General features: G+C 35.5%; 1 protein-coding gene across 1 annotated transcript; it reads left to right on the top strand.

The window, feature by feature from the left end:
* The first annotated feature begins 775 nt into the window (after window positions 1-775).
* Window positions 776-19,299, top strand: LOC308701688 (uncharacterized protein). Its single transcript, XM_081384089.1, has 6 exons — window positions 776-995; window positions 8,233-8,568; window positions 9,613-9,939; window positions 10,274-10,396; window positions 16,244-16,269; window positions 17,378-19,299. The coding sequence occupies exons 1-6, from the start codon at window positions 938-940 to the stop codon at window positions 17,390-17,392; spliced, it is 885 nt and encodes a 294-aa protein (XP_081240215.1). The 5' UTR covers window positions 776-937; the 3' UTR covers window positions 17,393-19,299.
* The last annotated feature ends 4,089 nt before the right edge of the window (window positions 19,300-23,388 follow it).

The raw sequence follows: 23,388 nt of genomic DNA, 5'->3' as shown, positions 1-23,388 counted from the left end.
AGAAACACCTTTACAGATTGGTCGCAAGCAGCTAGCTAGCTATTATGATGTATTGGAGAATGATTAAGGTATTAATAAGCAGATTCCTGTAAGAGAAGAGAAAGGGGAAATGGCCATTAGAAATAAAGATAATGTAGAAGTCTTAGCTTCAACCTTTGCTAAAATCCATAGTGTTGAAAACTTGGATGATACGTTTTTTAAAAAGAAGGCAATAAATAAGTTAGAATGCCTGAAAAACTTGAAAAAACAAGGAGTAGATAGCAATTTGGATGAAGATTTTGATTATTTTGAGTAAAAAGTAGCAAGAATAAAGAATGAATAAAGAGTCGAAAGGGAGACACCTATTCAGCATTCAACCTAAAGTGGGGATTGAAAGAAGGTGTTTGGAAGAGAAGATACTGTTATGGCTCTGTATAGGACACACTAACCTTCATTATTCACCACATAATAGGAAAGTGTGAGACAGACTGCTGCAGAATAACAGTTTGAATAACAGAAACAGAACATGTGATTTTACACTGTGAGGCAAAGCTATAAAAGAGAAATAAATCAGCTTGTTGAAAAACTCCAAAGAGATTTGGAAATCAATGTCATTACAGATCACGATATATTTCAGAATGCACAGAAACATTTAAGGGTCTATGATATTCTTCTAAAATATTTAAGAGATACAGATTTGATCAGAAGGATATAGTTTTATTTTTCTTATTTTTTTCATTCTTTTTATTTTATTCTCATTTCATTATTCCTTTCGTCCATCGAGGCTTCACACTCCACCCCAGTAGGTGGCGGAAAAGAACCTGGTTGCCAAGTAGAATACCGAGGCTGAAGCGAAAGAAAAAGCAGAAGCGGGAACACAGAAGAACAATAACGACACGTGTTTGCCCATGTATGCATTCATTCATTTTTTAAGATTAACTGACGGGAACAACTGTGCATGGAAAACATGAACGCAAAATATTTATTTTGCTCAGTGTTGTTTTTACTCGCACATGGTAAGACATTTTATGTTACAATCTCTGTTCAAGTCAACCATAAGAATGAATGAACGCTACTCCGTGCGCTGCTCCGAGAGCATTGCTCTCTCACAAACTTAAATCTTTTAAAACACTACAGAAACTGATCAATGTACATTGAATGTAATTTTAGTGGCTTTGAATAATAATAATGAAAAAAAGTAACACTTTAATACGGGTGCACTAATCTGCATTAATTCATGCTTAACTAATGCACAGATAATCATTTGTTAATCTATAACTCATGAAGAACTAACGTTAAACCATTAATTCATGATTACTGCATCAGCAACTAATAAAGTTTCTAAATGATTAGATTAAGTTATAAACGAATTGTTATTAATTAAATGTCATAATGTATTAATTCCTTAATAACTTATTTTATTAACTTAAAGTGTAAATTAATGAATTAATTAATTAACACATGATTATCTGTGCATTAGTTAAGCATGAATTAATGCTTATTAGTGCACCCGTATTGTAAAGTGTTACCAAAAAATCTTCTGCCAACTGAATAATGCAAATGAACATCAAACGTTTTATTATAACTAGTCACCCCCATGTTTTAAAGGAACCGTATGTAAGAAATGTAATTCAATTAATCATAAAATGGCCATACAAATGTTTTAATGGATAATTTTTATCTATAATTCTTATAATGGGAAATGGTCTTTATGAAGCTATGAAAATTGGTTGCATGAATCCACTGCTAGGGGTTAATAGTTTAGGACCCAATGACTAGGTCCTGTATGTATAAAACTTCTAAGAAATGCTCTTAAGTTTAGTCTCAAGCTTTGACTTAAGTGTCAAAATATTCTGAGTAAAAAGTAGGACTTCTCTAAGAGTATGACACTTTTATAAAGCTAAAAGCAACTTTCAGTAAAGTTTAAGACTGATTCTTAACTGCTGACTGAAAATGGACTTAAGTGCTGTGAACTAAGGACTACAATGATGTCAACCCAAAATGGCCACCCTCAATCTCTGAATCAGCCAATAGTGAGCCTGCAAGGGTGAGGTCACTGCAGCATGGCACCAATCATTTAATGTAATTACAATAAATCATTTAATTAAGACACTGAAACTTTAATACATGGGTCAATGACGTGACGCCTAAAAATGGGGTTAAATGCATAAAAAGATACTGTATATTTGTAGTACCTCTCCCATGTATGTACTCACTTTAACTTTTCAAAAACCTTTACTTATATTTAATTTTTTTTTGTTATTTAAAGTGTCAAAACATCATGTGGTGCGACCGTCCGGCCATAACTTCTGTTTTGAAAACGTCTTTGAAATTACTCTTAGGGCTGCAACAACTAATCGATAAAATCGATAATAATCGATTATGAAAATCGTTGTCAACGAATGTCATTGTCGATTAGTTGGTCTGCTCACGTCACGGGGAGCGTTACTGATGACGTCACTTTCATGACAACGCAGTCACGCGAAATGGCAGAGAGTAATCGGAGAGAAACATCAGCACGGCAAGCAAAAACTGTATATTCTCATTATATGAAGATGTGAACATGGTATAGTCTAGTTTAATTCAATGCTACTGTGTAAACAGCTTTGTTGACTAACTTCGGGACAGTCACACTAGATCTATTTTGTATTGAGCATCAGGTTGCGCAATCAGTTCGCTCGCAACATAAGTGATGGATTAAAATAGCGCTACCGCAGAAATAGGTTAAATTAAATGGTGTTTACAAAGTGAAGCACTAAATATAAAAGCAGTTAATAACAGCAGCAGTAAAATATTGTTTTTTAGTCACTGTAGTCAGTAGGGCTGCACGTTTTCAAGTTTTTCATTAACCGTTAACCGAGGCCCTTAGCGGTTAATACTCGGTTAACCATAGTGTGCGCGCCGCAACCCCGAGATAGGCAAAATTTGCGGGTGGGACATGTCCCCACCACTATTTTCTAAGGTCGATATTGTCACCACTTTTGAAACATCTCGCGGCATGAATACCAATACAAATAAACAAAACATCTTCAGTTAACTAGCAGAGCATTCATTTCGTTCGTTTTTTTTTTTTTTTTTAGGCGATCTAGCGCTGAAATGTTTTGTTTTTTAAATCAAGTGATCAAAGTGCTCGTTGCCGCTGCGATCGAGAAGGGGCTTGTAAAACGTGCTGAGGTATTATTAATTCGTGGCCACAACAATTCACCTGATACTGATAAATATTCACCAATTCACAAAAAAAAAAGGAATAAAAAGCTGTAGTCGGCCTTCACTGAAGAGCTATCTTCACAGGGACGAAAAACAGTTTAATAATTATGATTAATTCGTGGCCACGAAATAATTCACCTGAATATTCACCAATTCACAAAATATAGGTCTTTAGCATTCACTAATTAATAGTATCAAACTGTTTTTGGCCACGTTAAATCAAAATGAGGGAGGGAAATAGTTCAACGTGTCCACGATTTATTAAAACGAGGGAACAAATAAGTCGTCGTAACAACTAATTATTTAGATCAGTGGACAGGGCGCATAAGAACAAACAGTGAGAGAGCCCCGGCCGCGCGCGCGCGCACTCTCACCGCCTTCAAACAACACGAGCGCTGTATTGCTCTCTCTCCCTCGCGCATATCAACACAGTAAAAGGTCGGAAGACCGATTGTGTTTTATAGATTAGTAGTTTGTTCATATAAAGTGTTTGATTAGCAAGTACATGTTTAGGAAATGCATAATACAAATTGTATGGGTTAATGTAACGGTAAACGGACTCTGCGGGTAAAACTGTTGTGATGAAACTGCGCATGCGCGGGGTAAAACTGCTGGTGTAAAGCTGTGGCTCTGCGGCTCTGCAGACAGATATTATTGTGCTGCGATCAGTGGCGCGGATACTGACTGACTATATTTGTTTCTGGCTCGCGCACAGCCTTCATTCTCGGACGCGCGCTTTCTTTGCCCGCTTCATATTAGAAAACTGGTCTAGCGGTCTCTGGCGGTGCAAAAATGTATTACAACTAAATTCAATGCACACCATTGACGCCACTTAACCGAGCAAAATGTTTCACTCGGTTACGCAATTTTTAACGGTTAATCGGTTAACCATGGACACCCCTAGTAGTCAGTGGTTTTCAGCGAATGCTTGTGCAGTAATACATAATTTTTCCTGTACTTTTAATCAAGCCTGTTGTCAGCTGCGTAACAGTTACCTCCATTCCGCTCTCTTTTTATAGCATTTGTCTACTATGTAAGGGATAATCCCGCTTATTACATGGCTACCCACCAAATAAATCAATAATTTTACACAAAATATTGATTTAAAAAGGAGTTTATTGATTTAAAAATTATTGTATTGCTTCCGCTAAAGAAAATAGTCCGTTCCGTCTCTACGGTTAGAATCCTGCGTCCATAGCAACGCTCTGTTTTTCTGGTGTGTTATACTTCGCAGCGGTCTGTTATCAAGAAATAACAGATCGCATTCTACATTGGAATTCAAAATCTGCTGCTTAATATCTTATTACAAACATGTTTGTGTCCTAATTTCATAATGTGAAGTTTATATGAGCAGCGCAACTCAATATTTTGTTTTGTTTATTTATATTTTGGATATTTAAAGAAGTTTTACTGTTTAAAAACTGGACAAACTTTTGTGTTTGGGGTTTAAAATGTAAAAAATAAAGATTATATTAGTAAAACTCAATCTGTGGCTTTTGCACTTTTTAAAGTACACTTTTACACATAAATACCCTGATTTAGGGTTTTATTTAGTTATAAACAAAAATCAAATTGAATAAAAAAAAAAAACCCTATCCGATTAATCGACTAATCGAAAAAATAATCGTCCGATTAATCGATTATCAAAATAATCGTTAGTTGCAGCCCTAATTACTCTGAATTTATTCAAATTTATTTTCTGCACTATTTAGCATGATTTCCAAAATGTTTTGTAATCCTTTAAAAAAAATTCAAAGCATTTGTATTTATACTTCCATCATAATATACAAACAAACTTTGTCCGATGATGTCCATTTTATGAAATATCATGTGGTGCGACCATCAAGGAACTACCATTTTGGGACTTATATGTTGAAAACTATTCAAACACATGAAGTTACATCATAAACCAATTTACCAAGGACCCTTGGAAGCAGCAAGCAGTTTTGTAATTCTCTCAAATTGGAAAAAAAAAATAAACCTTTGTAATGGTTGGTATGTAGTTGCCACTTTTGGATGTCATGTGGTATGACCTCAAAAAAAATAATATTAAAGTTATTTCTACAAATATATATATTTATTATAAATTTCATAGTGACCTTTTTTGGCAAGCTAGCTCGTTTTGTTTAGGTGGCCATTTCTGTGCCTGTAAATTTTGACTGAATTTGTAAATATCATGTGGTGCGACCACTGCAGACTGTTTTCCATAACAGATATATGTCCGAGATTGGCAGTTTTATGCTTTTATATTCAATTGACGGTTTATAAAAAGTAATTTACATTAGTATCATTTGGAATAGATTTTTATGCAATTTGGGATATTTTTTTATATATTTCAGACAGTTTGTGTTTACTCTTTTTATAATATGAGAAAAATGCAATAAAAAAAATTAGAGCATGTAATTTCAGTTTACTAATAATGCATTTATTAGTAGTGTATTTATTATTGCCTATTTATTTATGTAAAATTATTTTAATCTATTTTACCAGATTCCTCTGCCAAATGAAAAAAGTCTGACCCTGCAGCAAGAGTGGAGTACCTTGATAGGAAAAGATTGAAATATTATTACAGTTTAAAATATGTTTTCTATGTGAATAGTAAAGTGTTATTTATTCCTGTGATCAAAGATGAATTTTCAGCATCATTACTCCAGTCGCAGTGTCACATGATCCTTCAGAAATCATTCTAATATGTAACCCTAGACCACAAAACCACTCAATGGGTCAATGTCACATGGGTAAATTTTTTGAAATTGAGATTTATACATCATATGAAAGCTGAATAAATAAGCTTTCTATTGATGTATTATTTGTTAAGATATAACAATATTTGGCCGATACAACTGAAAATCTGGAATCTGAGGGTGCAAAAAAATCGAAAGATTGAGAACATCGCCTTTAAAGTTGTCCATTTATGTTTGCGATATTGCTATATTCACTCACAAAACTAAATGTTTATAAATTTATGGTAGGACATTTACAAAATATAAAACATGATCTTTATTTAATATCCTAATGATTTTTTGGAATAAAAGATAAATCGATAATTTTGACCCAAACAAAGTATTGTTGGCTATTGCCACAAATACCCTGTGCGACTTGTGACTGGTTTTGTGATCCAGGGTCACTAATGATTTGCTGCTCAAGAAACATTTCTGATTATTATCAATGTTTGTATTTTTTTGGAAACTGTGATACATTTTATACAGGTATGTCAGGATTATTTGATGAATAGAAAGTTCAAAAGAACAGCATTTATTTGAATACTTTTATGAAATAATTTATATCTATAACATTATTATTTGTTAGAAAGAAATTCTAAGTCAAGTTAAATTAAATGGTGCACTTGTGTTTGTGATGTGATTTTTATAAAAAAAAATTCAGAAAATTCTGTGAAATTTGTATAAAATCTGGTTTAAATCTATTTTTTTGTATAAAATGTATTTTTCATTGATCTCTTTAAATAGATTTTTAACAATATAAGGTCTTCGTGTTGTTTGGAGCGACCACTTATCATGTGGTGCGACCAATAAAAGCAATCACTGTATTAAATTTAAAATAAAATATCTTATTTATGTGGCTGAAATATGAATCACTGATGCAGTATGCTTTAGTAAATTATATTTTTAAAACATTTCTATCAGTTTTATGTGATTTACAGGAAAAATAAGTCTGTTAACTAGATTTAAGAAGGCAACTCAGAAATTATAGAACAAAAAATGAGATCATTATTGACAAAAACTCAAAATAAATGAGTTTCTAAACACTTTAATTACAAAGAACTTGTAAAATAATGTTTAAGCATGTTAAGGAAATTAATTAATTTTAAGCACCACATGACATTTAAGGCTACGGACAATTCATCTAGATGAAAAAACACTAAAATCACTTTTAAATGAATTTAGGTGTACACAACATCCTTAAAGTTTGAACAATTGCAACAGATATTATTTTTTTGTATTTTAAAATTGGCCTGTCGAAAATCCTTATACGTCATTGACCCACATACATTAATCGATTGTCGAGTTCACGTGCATAGGTTTAGTTACCTATGATCACGCGCGTGAACTCGACAATCGATTACTATGGACTTCGACCGAAAACAGGATGTAAATACAGGTATGTGCGCTGGCTGAAATAACATCATTTTTATTAATATCTTTCAGATCTACTGCAGTCAGATTCACCGTGTTCACTCTGAAGGAATCACTCACATTTTCTGTGCACTTGTAATGACACTTACAGGACGTTAAGAGGCTAAAAGCAGGTTTAAAACTTACCCCATTGAAGTCAAAAGGGTGCAAATTTTAAAAATAGAATAACTCGGTGTAGGCAACACCGATTTTAGTCGTTGTTCTCTGTACTGACAGCACTCCAAATTTACAAAAAAATTAGCTCAATGTTAAAATTGACCGGAGTTCTCCTTTAACAAAGAAATGGTCCCTTAAACTATTGGCTTCATTGACCCCTATATGTTTAAACACGTTGGAAGAACTTTCTCAAACACAAAACATTTCCCCATTTCATTCTGGAAGCCGGGCTAAATAAGCAAGCACTGTTACTGCATTCAGATATCAGATACAGGCATTAAAGAATACGTTTAAAGAATATTTCAGAAAATCACACTGGTAACTTGTATAACAAAATAGAATCTCCAGAGAAGTCATTCAACTCGTGATATTTAGAATTGATAAATATTGATAAATATTGATTAATACCTTGATTATAATCACTCATTACATATACATTGAAGCAGCAGTGGATTCCACTCCACCCCCTTCACCACAAATATATGTTTAGGGAAAGCAGTTAATATCAGGATGTGAGTTTGGATGATGTTCATTAAGATCATCCATGAGTCTCGTGTATGTTTCTCTGATGAGTGAATGTGTAAATCAATGATATTCTTCTGTTGTTTGTTTGCATGTTACATTATTAATCCAGACATATTTCTCTTATCACAATCGTTATGATCTGGAGGAAAAAATCCTTTTCACTGCCCTTTTTTAGTGTTGTGTAGTAATGAACTGATCATTTCTTCTTCAGGTGCGTCAGGTGTTGGTTCAGATGAAGTGCCAGTGTCAGTGATGGAGGGAGATTCAGTCACTCTAAACACTGGTGTTCAAACAAACCAACAAGAAGACATTAAATGGTATTTTAAGGACACTCGTATAGCTCAAATCACTGTAGATCTCAATGATATCTGTACAGATGTTCAGTGTAAAGATGGTGATGAGAGATTCAGAGACAGACTGAAGCTGGATCATCAGACTGGATCTCTGACCATCACAAACATCAGATCCACAGACTCTGGACTTTATAAACTAAAGATCTTCAGCAGCAGAAATACCTTTGAAAAGATCTTCAGTGTCACTGGTCACGGTGAGTAATTTAATGAATGCACCTGTTTAAATAGACTATAAAAAAATTGGACAACGCACCTTCATTCTCTTCCATTGTAGAGAAGTGAAGCCGCCAAAGTCCAAATATGGCGCTGATATCATGGTTCCAGAGTCTGCAGTAGTGAGTTTGAATTGGAGCCGTGATATAAAGGCTCTGCCATCACTCCTGAAGAAATGGTTAGTACAGTTTACTGCAGAGAAGCTCATCTCTTATGTTGGTGAGAAACAAACCGTAATGGAATTGTAGAAATTAAAGTTAAAGCTCCAGTCTCCTCCTGAAGACCCTGAAAATAGTCCGGCAGTGACTATTTAAAGTGATGGTTCACCCAAAAATGAAAATTCCATCATTAATTACTCACCCTCGTGTCGTTCACGACACAACACAAATTAAGATATTTTTGAGTTCACTTATTTTTGATAACACTTTGAAGGCCCAGAAAGGCAGGAAATACGAGTGATTGTGTGATTGCTTTACTATAACATATAGTAAAAATATAGCCTAAAAGACAAATACTCAGACAGGAGCATTTTTACTGCATTTTAAGAGTAAAACATGTAGAAAACATGCACTTTTAATGTGCACGCGCAGCAGTCAACCCAAACTGAAAAAGTTTTAGTGTATGTACTCTCTAGATGCGTTTTTGTTTGTTTTTTGCTAAATTAGGGGCGTACTCCATAATATCAGATTGCATATCATTAAAACAATTACCGGTACAATATCATAGACTATATATATTGCACACCCCAAGCCCTACATTATACACTGACCGACAGCTTTTACGACCAATGACAAAGACCTTTCTCCAAGCCCCAACCTTTAAATTACTCCAACCTTACGGTTAGTTTTGTTTTCCATCTATGATTACATTCTCTTATCAACTGTTTGGTTGAAGATTTAATGTAAAATGTAAAAGTTTATGAAATGTGTGCAAAATATAAAGTTGCTTTTATCTTTAGTTCGTTCACATTTCGTGTGTGTTTTTGGCATGCATATCCTTTAATCAGCTGTTGGTTTGTGTTTCAGATGTTCCTGCTTCACAACGAGATGAATTGAAGAGAAAGTCAGTGATGGAGGGAGAATCTGTTACTTTAGATCCTGGTATAATAAACCCAAATGATGTGATGACGTGGTATTTTAATGACACTCGTATAGTTGAAATCACTGGAGAACCCAGTAAGATTTGTACAGATGTTCAGAGTGACGGGAGATTCAGAGACAGACTGAAGCTGGATCATCAGACTGGATCTCTGACCATCACAATCACTACTAACACACACTCTGGAGTTTATGAACTGGACATCAGTAGCAGCAGCTTCAACATCAAAAGGAGTTTCAGTGTTTCTGTCACTGGTGAGGACACTTTAGTAGTTCCCTTGAGCAAACTTAACATTTTAAATCGACCAAGTTAATGTTTTCTTTGTGGAATGTTTGAAAAAGTGAGCTTTGACCTCGTAATTGAGTTCACATCAAGTGACGCAACCAACACATGCTGTTCACAAGATTAATGTTATTAACATGAACAAACATTCAAACAGTCAGTTTTTCTGTGCTGCTGATGCTGTTTTAGCTTCTGTTCTTCAAAAAACACACCAGATGGCGCCATCTGTCAATTTTTATATGAGAAAAAGACTGGTAAAATTGATTGAGTCACTCTCTGTTGAATAATAATGATGTCTGTCTTCAGCTGTTCCAGGTTCAGGTCTGTCTGCAGGTGCTGCTGCAGGAATAGTTGTTGCTGTTGTTCTGCTGGTGGCTGCTGCTGTTGTAACTGCTGTGATTTATTGGAAGCGTAAAGTAAGAAGGAAAGGTGAGTATTACTTTAGTGATTGGAAGTCTGATACTTATCTGTGAACTGTTTCTTTCAGACAGTTCGTAGACATGTTACAATGGTAGACACTGTAAACAAAATGTGTGAATTTGGGACTACTGATAAATACTTTCTTTATCAGTGTATGTCAGTACAATAAGCAGAACAAGTAAAAAAAAAAAAGATATATGGTTAGAAAGCAGGAAGCTCATGTCAAAATTCAAGGCTACTGTCAAGCCAGATGTCTTCAAAGGTTTAAAGAGGGTGTGACCAAAAAAGTTTGAGAACAACTGGTGTAGACCATCTGAAACAGCGCTGCGTTACCTCACAAGTTTTATCCAATCAGGTCAAAACAGGTCAAATAAAATGACCTTTGAGAGTAGTAATTCAGCACTTGTGGGCAGTAAGGTAGAATTAAATGTCCTTATTCCATATCAGCGGGACTTGTGTGTCGTGCTGATATCTGTCTCTCATTAGCAATCGCGCCCTGCTTCATACCACAGTAATGTTAAAAACATCAGTGTATTCACTCATCCATAAACATCATTAGATCCATCGGGATGACGTCAGGTTCCATGATTCCACGCTCATTTACATACTGCGTCATCAATCTACGCCTTTTTTTATTGTTTTGAAGAGCTTAGCGACCCCAGCGGTGAAAAAATACAGATTGTAGCTTAACCCTCTGGGACCCCAAAGGACCCCAAAAACTGTGTTTTTGGGGTCCTTGAGATGTTCTGACATGCCCTGACATTTTTGCTTTTTTCAGTTGCTTATAAACATATTAATGGCAAAGGTGTAAATTCACTCTATATAGCACAAACAGGGCTACCATCATATGTGAGCACCATGCATGTACATGTTTTCATTTTTGAGAGAATAATGTTTATGCATGGTTATTGAAAAAACTAAAGTTTCTGAAATAAGGCCATAAAACACATTCTAAATATATGTCAATAAGACTTGTGACTAATGGATGTCATCGCCTAGTGTTTTTTCTTCAAAATGATGTGAAAATTATCCTGCCTAATCATTCACATAACACAATGCATTGATTTAAATTTTGCAAAACACTTTCTGTCTGGAAAGGCAATATGCGGAGTGGGCGTCAACGATCATGCATATTTAGTGGTTCGCACCTGGAGACAATGGGGCCCGCATACTTAATGAGCCATTCATTCAGGTGTGTCACAAGAAAGAATGCAAGAGCAACAGTTGGAAGCATCTCAATATTTGGTTATAAAAGTCTTAAATGAAAACTAAAAGTCTAAATTTGAAACTAAAAGTCTAAGTCGAAAACTAAAAGTCTAAGTCGAAAATGAATTTGGTATTTAGGATTGGGCATTTGGTATTTAGGATAGGGCATTTTGTATTTAGGATTGGGCATTTGGGCATTTAGGATTTAGGATTGAGCATTTAGGGATTTAGGATTGGGAATTTGGTATTTAGGATTGGGCATTTATTCATTTAGCCATTTAGGATTTAGTATTGGGAATTTGTGGATTTAGGATTGGGCATTTGAGGATTAAGGATTGAGGAGTGTATGCAAATAAGGAGGCGTGGCCCAAATACTGGAGGCTGGGTTTGAAATGGCTGGTGCGCAGAGGCACCTCATGGACAGCAGAGGGAGCTCCCAGTGCTTAGGAGCACACTGTAATGAAACCAAACAGAGCGAGTGAGCAGGGCTGGAGCGAGGACTGTACTTTACAATGTGATAACTTCAACTTAATGACAGCATTGTAACATTTATGTGGCCTCACACACAAAGTAACCAGTGAAAGGAGTGCTATCGGTCTGACGGCGAGAATAACTATTATTATTATTATTATTAATAGTGAGTGCGCGCGCGCGGCCGGGGCTCTCTCTCTCTCTGCTCGTTCTTATATATGCTCAAGCGCGCCCTTGTTACGCCTGGTTCACACCGGACGCCGAAGCAACGCGGAAGCGGCGCGAAACGGAGGCCGCTTCCTTTCGGCGCCCATGTTAACCTATGACCGCGGCCGGCCCGTGCCGTGAAGCGCCAGTTTCGGCGTCTGGTCTATTTTTTGCGCGAGCCGCGAGTGATCCGCGTCCATTCCGGCAGGAAGTCACACCAAGAAACACGAGACAATCCGGTCAATTGTCAAAATATAAGCAATTTTCAAAAATTTAAATACCGCGAGTGACAAATGCGATCATATTTGTGTATCTAAACAGACTAGAAAGATGAAAACAAAAAAAACAAAAAAACAACAAAATAGATTTAATAAATTTGAAGAGAGGATGTATATTTCAATGGTATATCTACACTACTACTGTCTACCATATTCTTTCTCTGGCTGCGTGTGTGTCTCGACAACGGATTAATAAAAGAAGTGTACAAACTTCTTGGTTACAGAAACATGGTGTATTCATTTTATGAGGTTATTTACTTACCCATGATGTAAAAAAAATAGCTCTGAATAAACAACAACTGAGCAGAAGCGCTTGTCGACCGCCGCAGAGAATACGCGTCTGGTGTGAACAGGCAGGCGCCGGACCGCGCGTGATTTTCCGTTCTGCGCCGCTTCTGCGTCGCTTCGGCGTCCGGTGTGAACCAGGCGTTAAACTGACATGCAAATGACAAACTTTCACTATATGATGGTTAAACTGTGCAATTAATCCGATAATGATAGGAACCACCTGTTTAAGCAGAAGTTGTAATAGACAGCACAAAGGTATAGTAGCCTAATAAAGAAGCTGCTTCTCTTGCCACGGCTTTCACAATATCACTGTATAGTATACAATAGATCTGCGCGCGCGTACTTACTATCAACAACCGTTGTCATTGTCAACAAGCGTCAACAAGCTTCCCCGTATTTTTTGACAAGCGTCCTTGACAGGGCGGCCAGAGCTTCTTTGCAGCTCAAGTCGGCGGCGTTGTGAACGTACAGTTACTGTTTCCTAACCTTGTTTTTTCTGATGCGTTGCATTAAAATATATATTTTTTACTTGGCTTGGTTGAACTCCGATGTAGAATGCGGCCTGTTATTTCTTGATAACAGACCGCTGCGAAGTATAACAGACCGTTGCCATGAAAAACAGAGTGTTGCTATGGATACGGAACGGACTATTTTCTTTAGTGGAAGCAATACAATCGTTTTTAAATCAATAAACTCCTTTTTAAATCAGTATTTTGTCAAATTATCGTCTGATTAATTTGCGTCTGATTATTTCTCAGGGACACAAAAGCCACCAATTTCGTGGAATGACCCTTATGTATTTTGTAGGTAGCCATGTAATAAGTTGGATAAGTATGACAAACTAGACGATGAGGCCATGTCAAGAGGAGTCGGTGGTTTACTTGGATCATATTTCACTTGATTTAAGCTATTGACATAGTTTTGTTGTCGACTAGCTATAACTTACTAGTTAGAAAGATGAAGCTGCTAGCAGCTACGTGATTAACGTTAGCTCTCACTAGGCACGCTACCTTGGCTGTTAACTGATTTTACTGTTGAAATAGTGGCAGGCTAGGACTAAAGTGGACTTGGCTGGTTTCTGCTTGTGTCTAGAAAGTGCTAGGACTTTGAAAGTTGTAAAAAGGTTTACAGTGTACAGCAAAATATGTATGGGACCTATGTATGGGGCATGTTTTTCATTGTCTCTACCCCACTTAGGCTAAGGTACGGACTATTTATGTTTTTAGCATCTGACATGATTGTTCTGATTACAGTGTTTGAGGGTTTCTTACTAGTATAGCTAGTCGACAACAAAAGTCAATAGCTTAAATCAAGTGAAATATGATCCAAGTAAACCACCGACTCCTCTTGACATGACCTCATCGTCTAGTTTGTCATACTGTGAGTGTGTTAATGACAAAAAATAGGCTAACGTTGCTACTTACTTGGTGATTCCACGAGATAGTGGTAGATGTCTGAATAGTCCATATTTGATCACTGTGTGGGGTCATTAATCCAGTTTTCGACCATTTCAAAGGGACATCTCTGTAACTCCCTATCCAGTAGCTTCTTTAAATACCGCTCACGGTCCTCGGCCGGCAAAGAGAGTGTATGTTTGTGCCATTTTTGCTATCAAGAAACTTTGCAGGTCTAGACGAGCGAGCGAGTGAGTTCTGTTCTCAGGGGAATCCATTTGTCTTCCCCCAAAAAGGGGCGTTACCCTTCGATGACGCAAAAGTAGCGTTAGTCTATCCTCAATCCTCAATTGCCCAATCCTAAATCCCCAAATTCCCAATACTAAATCCTAAATGGCTAAATGATTAAATGCCCAATCCTAAATTCTAAATGCCCAATCCTAAATACAAAATGCCCTATCCTAAATACCAAATGCCCAATCCTAAATACCAAATTCATTTTCGACTTAGACTTTTAGTTTTCGACTTAGACTTTTAGTTTCAAATTTAGACTTTTAGTTTTCGTTTAAGACTTTTAGTTTTAGACTTTGTTTTAAATCTGACCCAATAATCCCTCCATATTCTTGAACTAATACTACTAATAATAAAATATATGGAAGCACTTTGCTCAATTAGCCACATAAAAACATCTCACTCAAATAGAGAACAAATACTTCTCCAGTATATAGTCCACAACAACAGTTAATGAAAGACTGCCACCCTTTATTCAAAAGACCTTGAGACCTTGTACCTGAATGAATTTAAAATAAATGTTCTATATTTCAAATCAATATATTTGTTTCCTTCAAATTTTAATTAACTTTAACTTTATTCTCATCTGAATTATAAATAATTTATTCCTGTATAAAATAATACTACCAATAAAAACAATAAAAATAAACAGATTAGTGCTCTGTTTTAGGACAAGCAATGAAAACCAATATAATATGATGAATGTCCAAAAGATGAGATAATTTTTGCTTTTAAACAGCGTGTGCGTGTGTGTGATTTTGGTTGGGTGACAGTTAGAGGTTACAGTTTGACGAGTTTACAGTTTGACAAAAGCACAATGTTGTGTTTTACACAAATATGAGTAGGCTAAACACTTTGCAGTTTTAAATATGTCCAAACAAACAAAATGACGGAGTATATTTTTATGTTTCCACTGTTCGATCGCGCCCGTGCCTCTCTCTCACTGACACACACACACACACACACACACACACACACACACACACACACACACACACACACACACACACACACACACACAGACACACACACACACACACACACACACACACACATTCCAGCATTGCAATCTTGACATCGCAGCCTGTTCATTTTGCTGCATTCACACCAAACGCAGATAGAGCGTCAAATTCGCGTCTAGTTCGACGCTTGAACATTTTGAATCCATTCGCACGTCCAAAGTGAATAGGACATGCATATAAAGCGAGCGTTTGAAGCGAAATGTCTGTCTATGCGCGTATCTAACAGTAGTTCAGTAGTTAATGTGCACGCGAGTTTTATTTATTTTTATACCGTGTAGGCTATTCTCCGTGTAAATCCATGCACCGAACCGTGATGCACGTACCGAACGTACGTTCAATACGAATACACGTACTGTTCGGATCATAGGTATCAGTTTTTTTTTTTTTTTTTTTTTCTCCGATATCCGATCTAGTGTTCTGGGCCAGTAGGCTATCGGCATGATACCGATGTCGTGGATCGGATCGGGACATCCCCTAGCCACAACTGTTTCAGACAATTCAGTTCAGTTTGGAGAACTGGCTCATCCAGAACTGGTTCAGAAGAATTATATGTTAAAGAACTGGCCATCACTAAATGACATGCAGTTGAATTAACAAGATGGAAATTGTGTGTAAATATATATATATAAAAAAAAAAAAGATTCTTCTAAATAACCATAGTAATGTGTGTTTAATTAAGTTTTTTAATTGTTCAAACAGAGACCAGGATGCAGCTCAATTATCAGGTAAGATACTCACTGAATTTGTCTGACTACTGAAATCAGATTCAGATCTGCAAGTTGGCAGGGTTTTACTTGGTTAGATTCAGAAATCAACATTAACCCAATAATAACTGACTCTTCAGGACAGCACTGCTCTTGTACTATTTTACTTTATAATAAACAGTGGTATGGATACATTTATATTTTTATATAATTGAAATTATTTAATTATATTATCACTATTATGTTTATATACCGTAGACTGTTATATGACCCGGCTGAAGGATCTGTGCGTTATTTCAACAGCGCTTAAATCAAACGCAAGACATATTTTCTTAACACACAGAATGAGTTGCAGTCTGAACATGTATTTCCGCACCCTTTTGATTGACAGGATATAATCGGCCCTGATCATTGGCTGTTTTTAAACAATCATATATCGATTATTGGTCAATACATCAGTACATCTCTAAAATAAACTAAATAATATAAAAATAAAAATTGCAACTTTTTGTAGAAAGTAAAAGTATCAATACTGTCATATTAATACAATAGTTCAAGCATTTTAGATGTGCAAATGAAAAGTGGATCTTCAACTTTAATTAATTAATTAATTAATTTTTATTTAATTAATTTAAACAAAATTAATAGTAACAAATCACATTGTGACTCATGCCTTTTTTTTTTTTTAAACCCAAATTCGTTCTGAATGTTATATGTAAATCTTAATGCTTCAGACACTGTGGAATGCAAACACTATACAGACGTGGCCAAACATTTTGGAAATAGTCATAGATACCAAATACTTTGTTCAATTTCAACTTATTTTTAGGGTTAATTTGGATTTGAAAGGAAAAAGGGTGCAAGGGTGCGAATTTTTTTTTACCATGACTGAATGTTATTGTAGTACAGAAGATGACAGTGTAATGCAGTTTATCAGATGCATTTTGAGAAACATCCCACACTTATGACAACGTGTTTAATATTTGGGTAAAGAAAACTACCATACATTCTGCAAAAATCTAAAGAAATGCACAATTACTGTTTCTAGTCTGTAGTATTTTTTTTTTTTTTTGGGTGTGTAACTGAATTATTAATTTCTTTCACCTTCTATGAATCTGTTTTCTTACAGGCGAATGGTGTTTAAGGCTTGGCCAGTGAGACATCAATGAAACATTTTTAATTATTCTGATACTTTAACTGAAAAGGAAAGTGAACAAAAGATGGGAAATGAGATTTTCTTTTGTTCTCTTTATTGTAAGTTGCTCTGAAAAAAGATTTTAGTAGTTGGTACCAATACCAGTGAAGTTTCACCTCAACGAGTTTCAACACCGCAAAAATAGTAATTTTTGTAACAGATTAAAACATTAAATATTAAGTTATATACCCATTTCTTCAAAAAAAAATTAAAAATTAAAAATAAGACAATTAAACCACATACCAGTAATAACACAAAGAACAAAGAAACAATTTACAAGCAATAGAACAACATTTTTTCAGTATACAGATCAGGGGTATTCAATTAAAGTTCCAAGAGGTCCGGTCTCTATATTTCCTTCCCAGCGGTGGTCAGGACAAGACTTTTATGTAGGAACAGTTACAGATTTCCATTGAGGCAGCTGTAAAAAAAAAAAAAAACTAAACTAAACGCTCAAAATATTCACCAAAGATGAGTCAATGCACTGAAATACTACTTTTGTCCCATTTGGGTACATTCAGTTAGAACTGACTGTTTACATGAATATGTTGCTACGATGAACACAGCTGAAACACCTGCTCTTCACAGAAATGAGCTTGTGCACAAATGTACTACTGATACTGGAAGTGTTACTGGTATTGTTGCTGTTAGTAAAAAAAAAACTAATATGTTGCTAAGTACGAAAATCGTAACCTTTAAAAAGCTTAGATAAAAGCTTTGAAAGCACGAGATCCCACCCTCCCTTCAAAAGCCACGCCTCCTACGAAGGGCGGACCGCTCCGAGTCACAGGTTTTCGTCTCTTCCAAACTACAGTAGTTATGGTGTGAATATGGTACATAAGCTCATTGTTTTGGGAGGAACTGTCAAAGGCAGCTGCTGTTTCTGTTGCGGTGCTGACATGTCTAACTCTACATAGCATGTAACGCGCTGATGACGTGTGATGTGGAGGAGAAAGTATATCTATCTATCTTAACTATTAAAAAACTCTTATACCTAATATTTTTTATCTTATGGTTATTTTGATCATTTTGAAAGAAAACACCGTAGTAGGCCTCACACATTTTTTTCCCCCATTTCACTATGCAACTTTTCCATAGTTTTTTCAATGTAAAAAATCGTGTTAGACTGACGTGTTTGACAGTCCCACGTTCATACTTTGGCAGTGTCTCGTGAATGACGACAAACACTCTAATAATAATTTTGTGTAGTCTTTGAACAGTTTTATATATATCTTTGTTGAAAGGCGTGAAAATGAATTTCAGTGAAACTGTAAAACATAAAACATAAAACTGTGAACACAACATTTGTGATATTTTATGTGCTGCTGATCAGATTCTCACTGCCACGTGTTTTTTGGGCGTCCCCTCATGTTATCTGAATACTGTTTTTGCTTTAGCTTATAATAATAATAAACCGTTTTAAATGTCAATGTTGTATTTTCACTTAGTGTTAATAGCTTTTAATGTTATGTGTGTATTTCAGTTATTTAGCCTGCAAGCTGTGTATGTTTTGCATCCTTGCCCTGACTCATGCCGTAATGCGTTTTCTCCATGTTTTCTTCATTCAAGATGTGCTATATTGTTTTTTTCTTTCTTTTTGCTGTGTTTGTATGAAATCTCTTTGAGTGATGGAAATGTTTGCCTTCATTTGAGTAGTCTGAGTGGTCTAGTCTCTCCCACCTTGTTCTTGGACAGAACGCCTCTAAATCCTGTTATATCCTAATATCATACGTGCCTAATTCTATTGAGGCTTTAAATAAAGCGGAATATGTTTGTCCATTTCATTTTATAAAAGAACTTGTAATGTCTTTGTATGTCCATGTGCCATTAAAAACATCTGATTGACTCAACAGCTGAAATCTGAATTTGTCATGATTTTTTTTTTTTAAGTTTGTTTTTGGAAATAGCTGAACAAAGTTACACTGAGTTATTAGAGCGATCATTGTGAATCTCTTTACATTCTAGAATATGATTTTAACTCTGATTGGATTAAAACTTTACATTTTTAAAATTTTTAGTCCTTAAAAACTGAATTTTGGGTTTTGACACTAGAGGACATTCCAGTGGTAGCAGAAGTAAAACTGCTAACATCTTATGAGCAGAAATGGAAAAACACCTTCAGCCACATGCTATATGCACAGACATAAAACTGACACCTTTAAACACACTCACAAACATCCAGCCACACACACTCTCATGCAGAAGCTGTTTGTCTAGGTCAAACCACATTTCACAAAATGAAGTTCACTTTGAAGTGTACAGAATGAAGTTCACTTTGACTTGTTCTGATGAATATTTTACATTTTTAGTTTGCAGATATACATGGTCTCTAGTTTTCAGACCCCACTTGTTCATCATTGAAACACAAATTAAGATGTTTTAATATTCTCTCATTATTTTCAAGCTTCAGAAGGTGCATAAAAACATAAAAGTAATCCATTTGAATCAAGGGGTTTCAATGTAAAGTTGTCTGAAGAGACACGACCACTTTTATATGATGAACATATTTTATTTACACTTTATGCAAATACAAATATTGATCAATGCACATACATACAGCTCATCTAATGTGGTAAACAGAAGCTCACATCTGCATGCTTGATGCACAAGAACCATTGAGGTTCGTCCAGGCATTTTATTATTATTATTATTTTTTTTAATAGACTTTAATGGATGGAAAAATGGAGTTTGGAATGACTTGGTGTGTGAGTAAATTATTTTAGGCTCAAAATTAATATTTTTTGGGTATCCCAAGAATCAAATATAATACTTCAATGCGTCAAATGATTTAGATAATTTATTAAACAATGTATTGCATGGCAAATTCATTTGACGTTTTTAGGAGAATAATCCAACCCAAAATAAAAGTTTTGTGTAAAACTTTCATGTTAATAACACATTATCCATGTTATTTATTTATTGTTTTATTTTTGTCAGAATTGTCGCTATATACATGTGATGAATCTTACCAAGCCAAGAAGAACTCAACCACTGACTTTGAATCTGAGGTTGTTTCAAGAGTTTTTAAATGAAGGGATGAAACAGCTGGATTTGGGAAAAAGACTGAAGTTTGATCATCTCATGGCGACAGGAGCATAAACCACATGATCCTCCTCTTCAGCTTTCTGTAAAAAATACCACACAAACTATAATATTTTACATGTTAAAAATGTGGCATTGTGAAGATTGATTTAGATTCAATGTGAAATATTAACAGTACATAAATATGAACAGGTTTTTTTTTTTTTTTGCATATTTGTTTCTGAATGTGTACCATGAACTCCACAGGCCTAACACTATGCAAAATATTAATATATTGTAAAAATATGATATACTGTAAGCTGAAAAATTGGATATTTATTTAATGGGTTAATAACAACAACAGCTGTGATTCTCAACAATCGTAGATTTAATAGCCTATATTAAAGTAATCTCAAATTGGACACAAAAATATGATCTGATACATGATTTTGCTGTAACAACATTTAATCCGTGACAGAAAAAAAAATGGACAGTGTAAATGGTGTTATAAAGCAGGTTTGATGGTCATTGAATGATTTAAAAAATCTTACCGGTTTGTGTCGATTTTTTGCTTTGTAGAACGTTGTCTCTGCATACGTTATTTCTTCATCACGAGTCTGAACTATTTAAAGAATAATAAAACAACAAAACTCAATCTCAAATCGATTTCTTCTGTTCTGTTCTTTTCACAGCATATATTTATAAGGCTCAAATGTAAGCATTTTGAAATGCAATTATTAAATTACATGCAATTAACTAAAATGAATTAATGCCATACTCCATATGTTTTTACATTTCCTGCAGATCCAGAAGATCCCAACAACTATAGCAACAATCATCAGAGATCCAGCAGAGATCAGCACTATTAGAGGTGAGTCTTGTTGTGAAGGAGAGTGTGGGTTTGGTTCTGCAATGATAAAGATAGAAGTGAATGTGCCAGTCTGATCTCCAACAGAAGACAGAGATCAGGTCAGTAAATACACACATATATCATCAGTGCTGTGGTACCTGCACATGTGTGACAGAGTGTGTTGATGTCCAGATGTGTGGTCTGGTTGCTGATGGGATTGTTCAGCACACAGCTGTAGGTGTTTTTATCCTGATATTCCACCTCCAGAGGTAGAGAGAGACTGATGCTGAGATCACACACACTGATGCTGGACAATACACTGATTCCTGCATACCAGGAGAGAGTCGCATCACACACATTCAACACTGATGAACACACCAATGAACAATTTGATGATGATGAAGAACAGTTTCTACTGATGACAGGAACAGGCAGACGAGCTGGAAAACATGAGAAAGTAAACAAAAATTTGAATAAATCTAATCAACATATTGGTTCAGTGTGTTGAATGTTTAGTGTGATGGTAGTGTGTGGTTTTTTTTGTTTGTTTTTTTGTGAACAATTGGACAAATGCTCTCTACTCACCATGGACAGAAACATTGAATCTTATTGATGTCAGTTTTGCTCTATTTATATCCAGTTGATAAACTCCAGTATGTTCAGTTGTGGTGTTTGTGATGGTCAGAGATCCAGTTTGATCGTCCAGCTTCAGTCTGTCTCTGAATCTCCCATCAGGATCATCAATTACAAAGGTTAGTTCCTTTCTTCGAATTTTAGCTATCAAAGAGTTGTTGGCTCCAAATTTCAACTCTATGACGTCGGTTTGTTGTATTTCGGTAACGTTAGTGTGTAGAAGGACAGAATCTCCCTCCATCACTGACACTGAATGCACTTCACTTGTTTCGGCCCGAAACACACCTGGAGAACATGAACAGGAACAGATTAAAGCTCCTGATGGTTTACAAAGCCTGAAATCAGATTTAATTGTTTAAATATGAACTGAAGAACATCCAGAACAGCAGCAAAGACACAAAAGCAAAGTGAAAGGTGAGATTTATGAAAAACAAAACAAAACAAAAAAACAGATATGAACCAATAATTTGATCTTTAATATATTTTAAACTTATAAAAAGATGCCTGGGATTTGAAAGTGGTTAAACGTTGATAAAGCTGATTGTCGGAGATTTTAACATTCATGTCGTAGATAATACAAATGATTTGTTAGGGTTGCGTTTACAGACTTACTAAACTCATGTGGGGTAAAACAAAACGTCACTGGACCCACTCATCGCTTTAATCATTAGATTTAATTATATTGCAAGGAACCAATCCTACCTATATATATTCTACCGCAAAGTGATGGTGTCACTGTTCACTACCTTGTAATGTGCGGACTGCTTAAATCTTCCATATAGCGCAGTGTTATCAACAAGAACAATTCTCCCAAACACTACAGACAGATTCACTGTAGCCTACCTGATCTGTCTCAGCTTCTCAGTGTCCCCAAACACACAAATGAACAAGAGGAAATGACAAGCATTTGCACCATTTTCTCTAGTACATTAGAAACTGTTGCACCCATCCGATTGAAAAAGGTCAGAGAGAAAAGTACTGTACCATGGTACAACAGTATTACTCACGCTATCAAGAGGAAAAACTCATAATCTAGAGCGCAAATGGAAACAAACTCTTCTAGAGGTTTTTAGAATCGAGTGGAAAGACAGCACTTCCCGTTATAAAAAGGCTTTAAAAACAGCCAGGGCCGAGACTATAGATCATAAATACTCTTAGAACTATTACAAAATTACACTGGTATTCAGGTACAGGCATTCAGGTTGTTTAGTTCGTATCTATTAGACCGTTACCATTTTGTTTATTTAAATGGAGAATAATCCAAGTATTCATCAGTGAATTATGGAGTGCCACAAGGATCTGTGTTAGGCCCTCTGCTATTCTCAAAATACATGATGCCTCTTGGTAATAAGAAAACATTGAATAGTTTCCACTCTTAAACAGATGATTATCAGTTATATATTTCATCATGTCCAGATGAAATCTCTGACAGAGTGTGTTA

The sequence above is a fragment of the Scardinius erythrophthalmus genome, assembly GCF_964197995.2.
Source record: "Scardinius erythrophthalmus genome assembly, chromosome: 14".
Classification (NCBI taxonomy): Eukaryota; Metazoa; Chordata; class Actinopteri; order Cypriniformes; family Leuciscidae; genus Scardinius; species Scardinius erythrophthalmus.
Note: the sequence above shows the minus strand (reverse complement) of the source record. Positions and strands in the feature narration are given on the sequence as shown.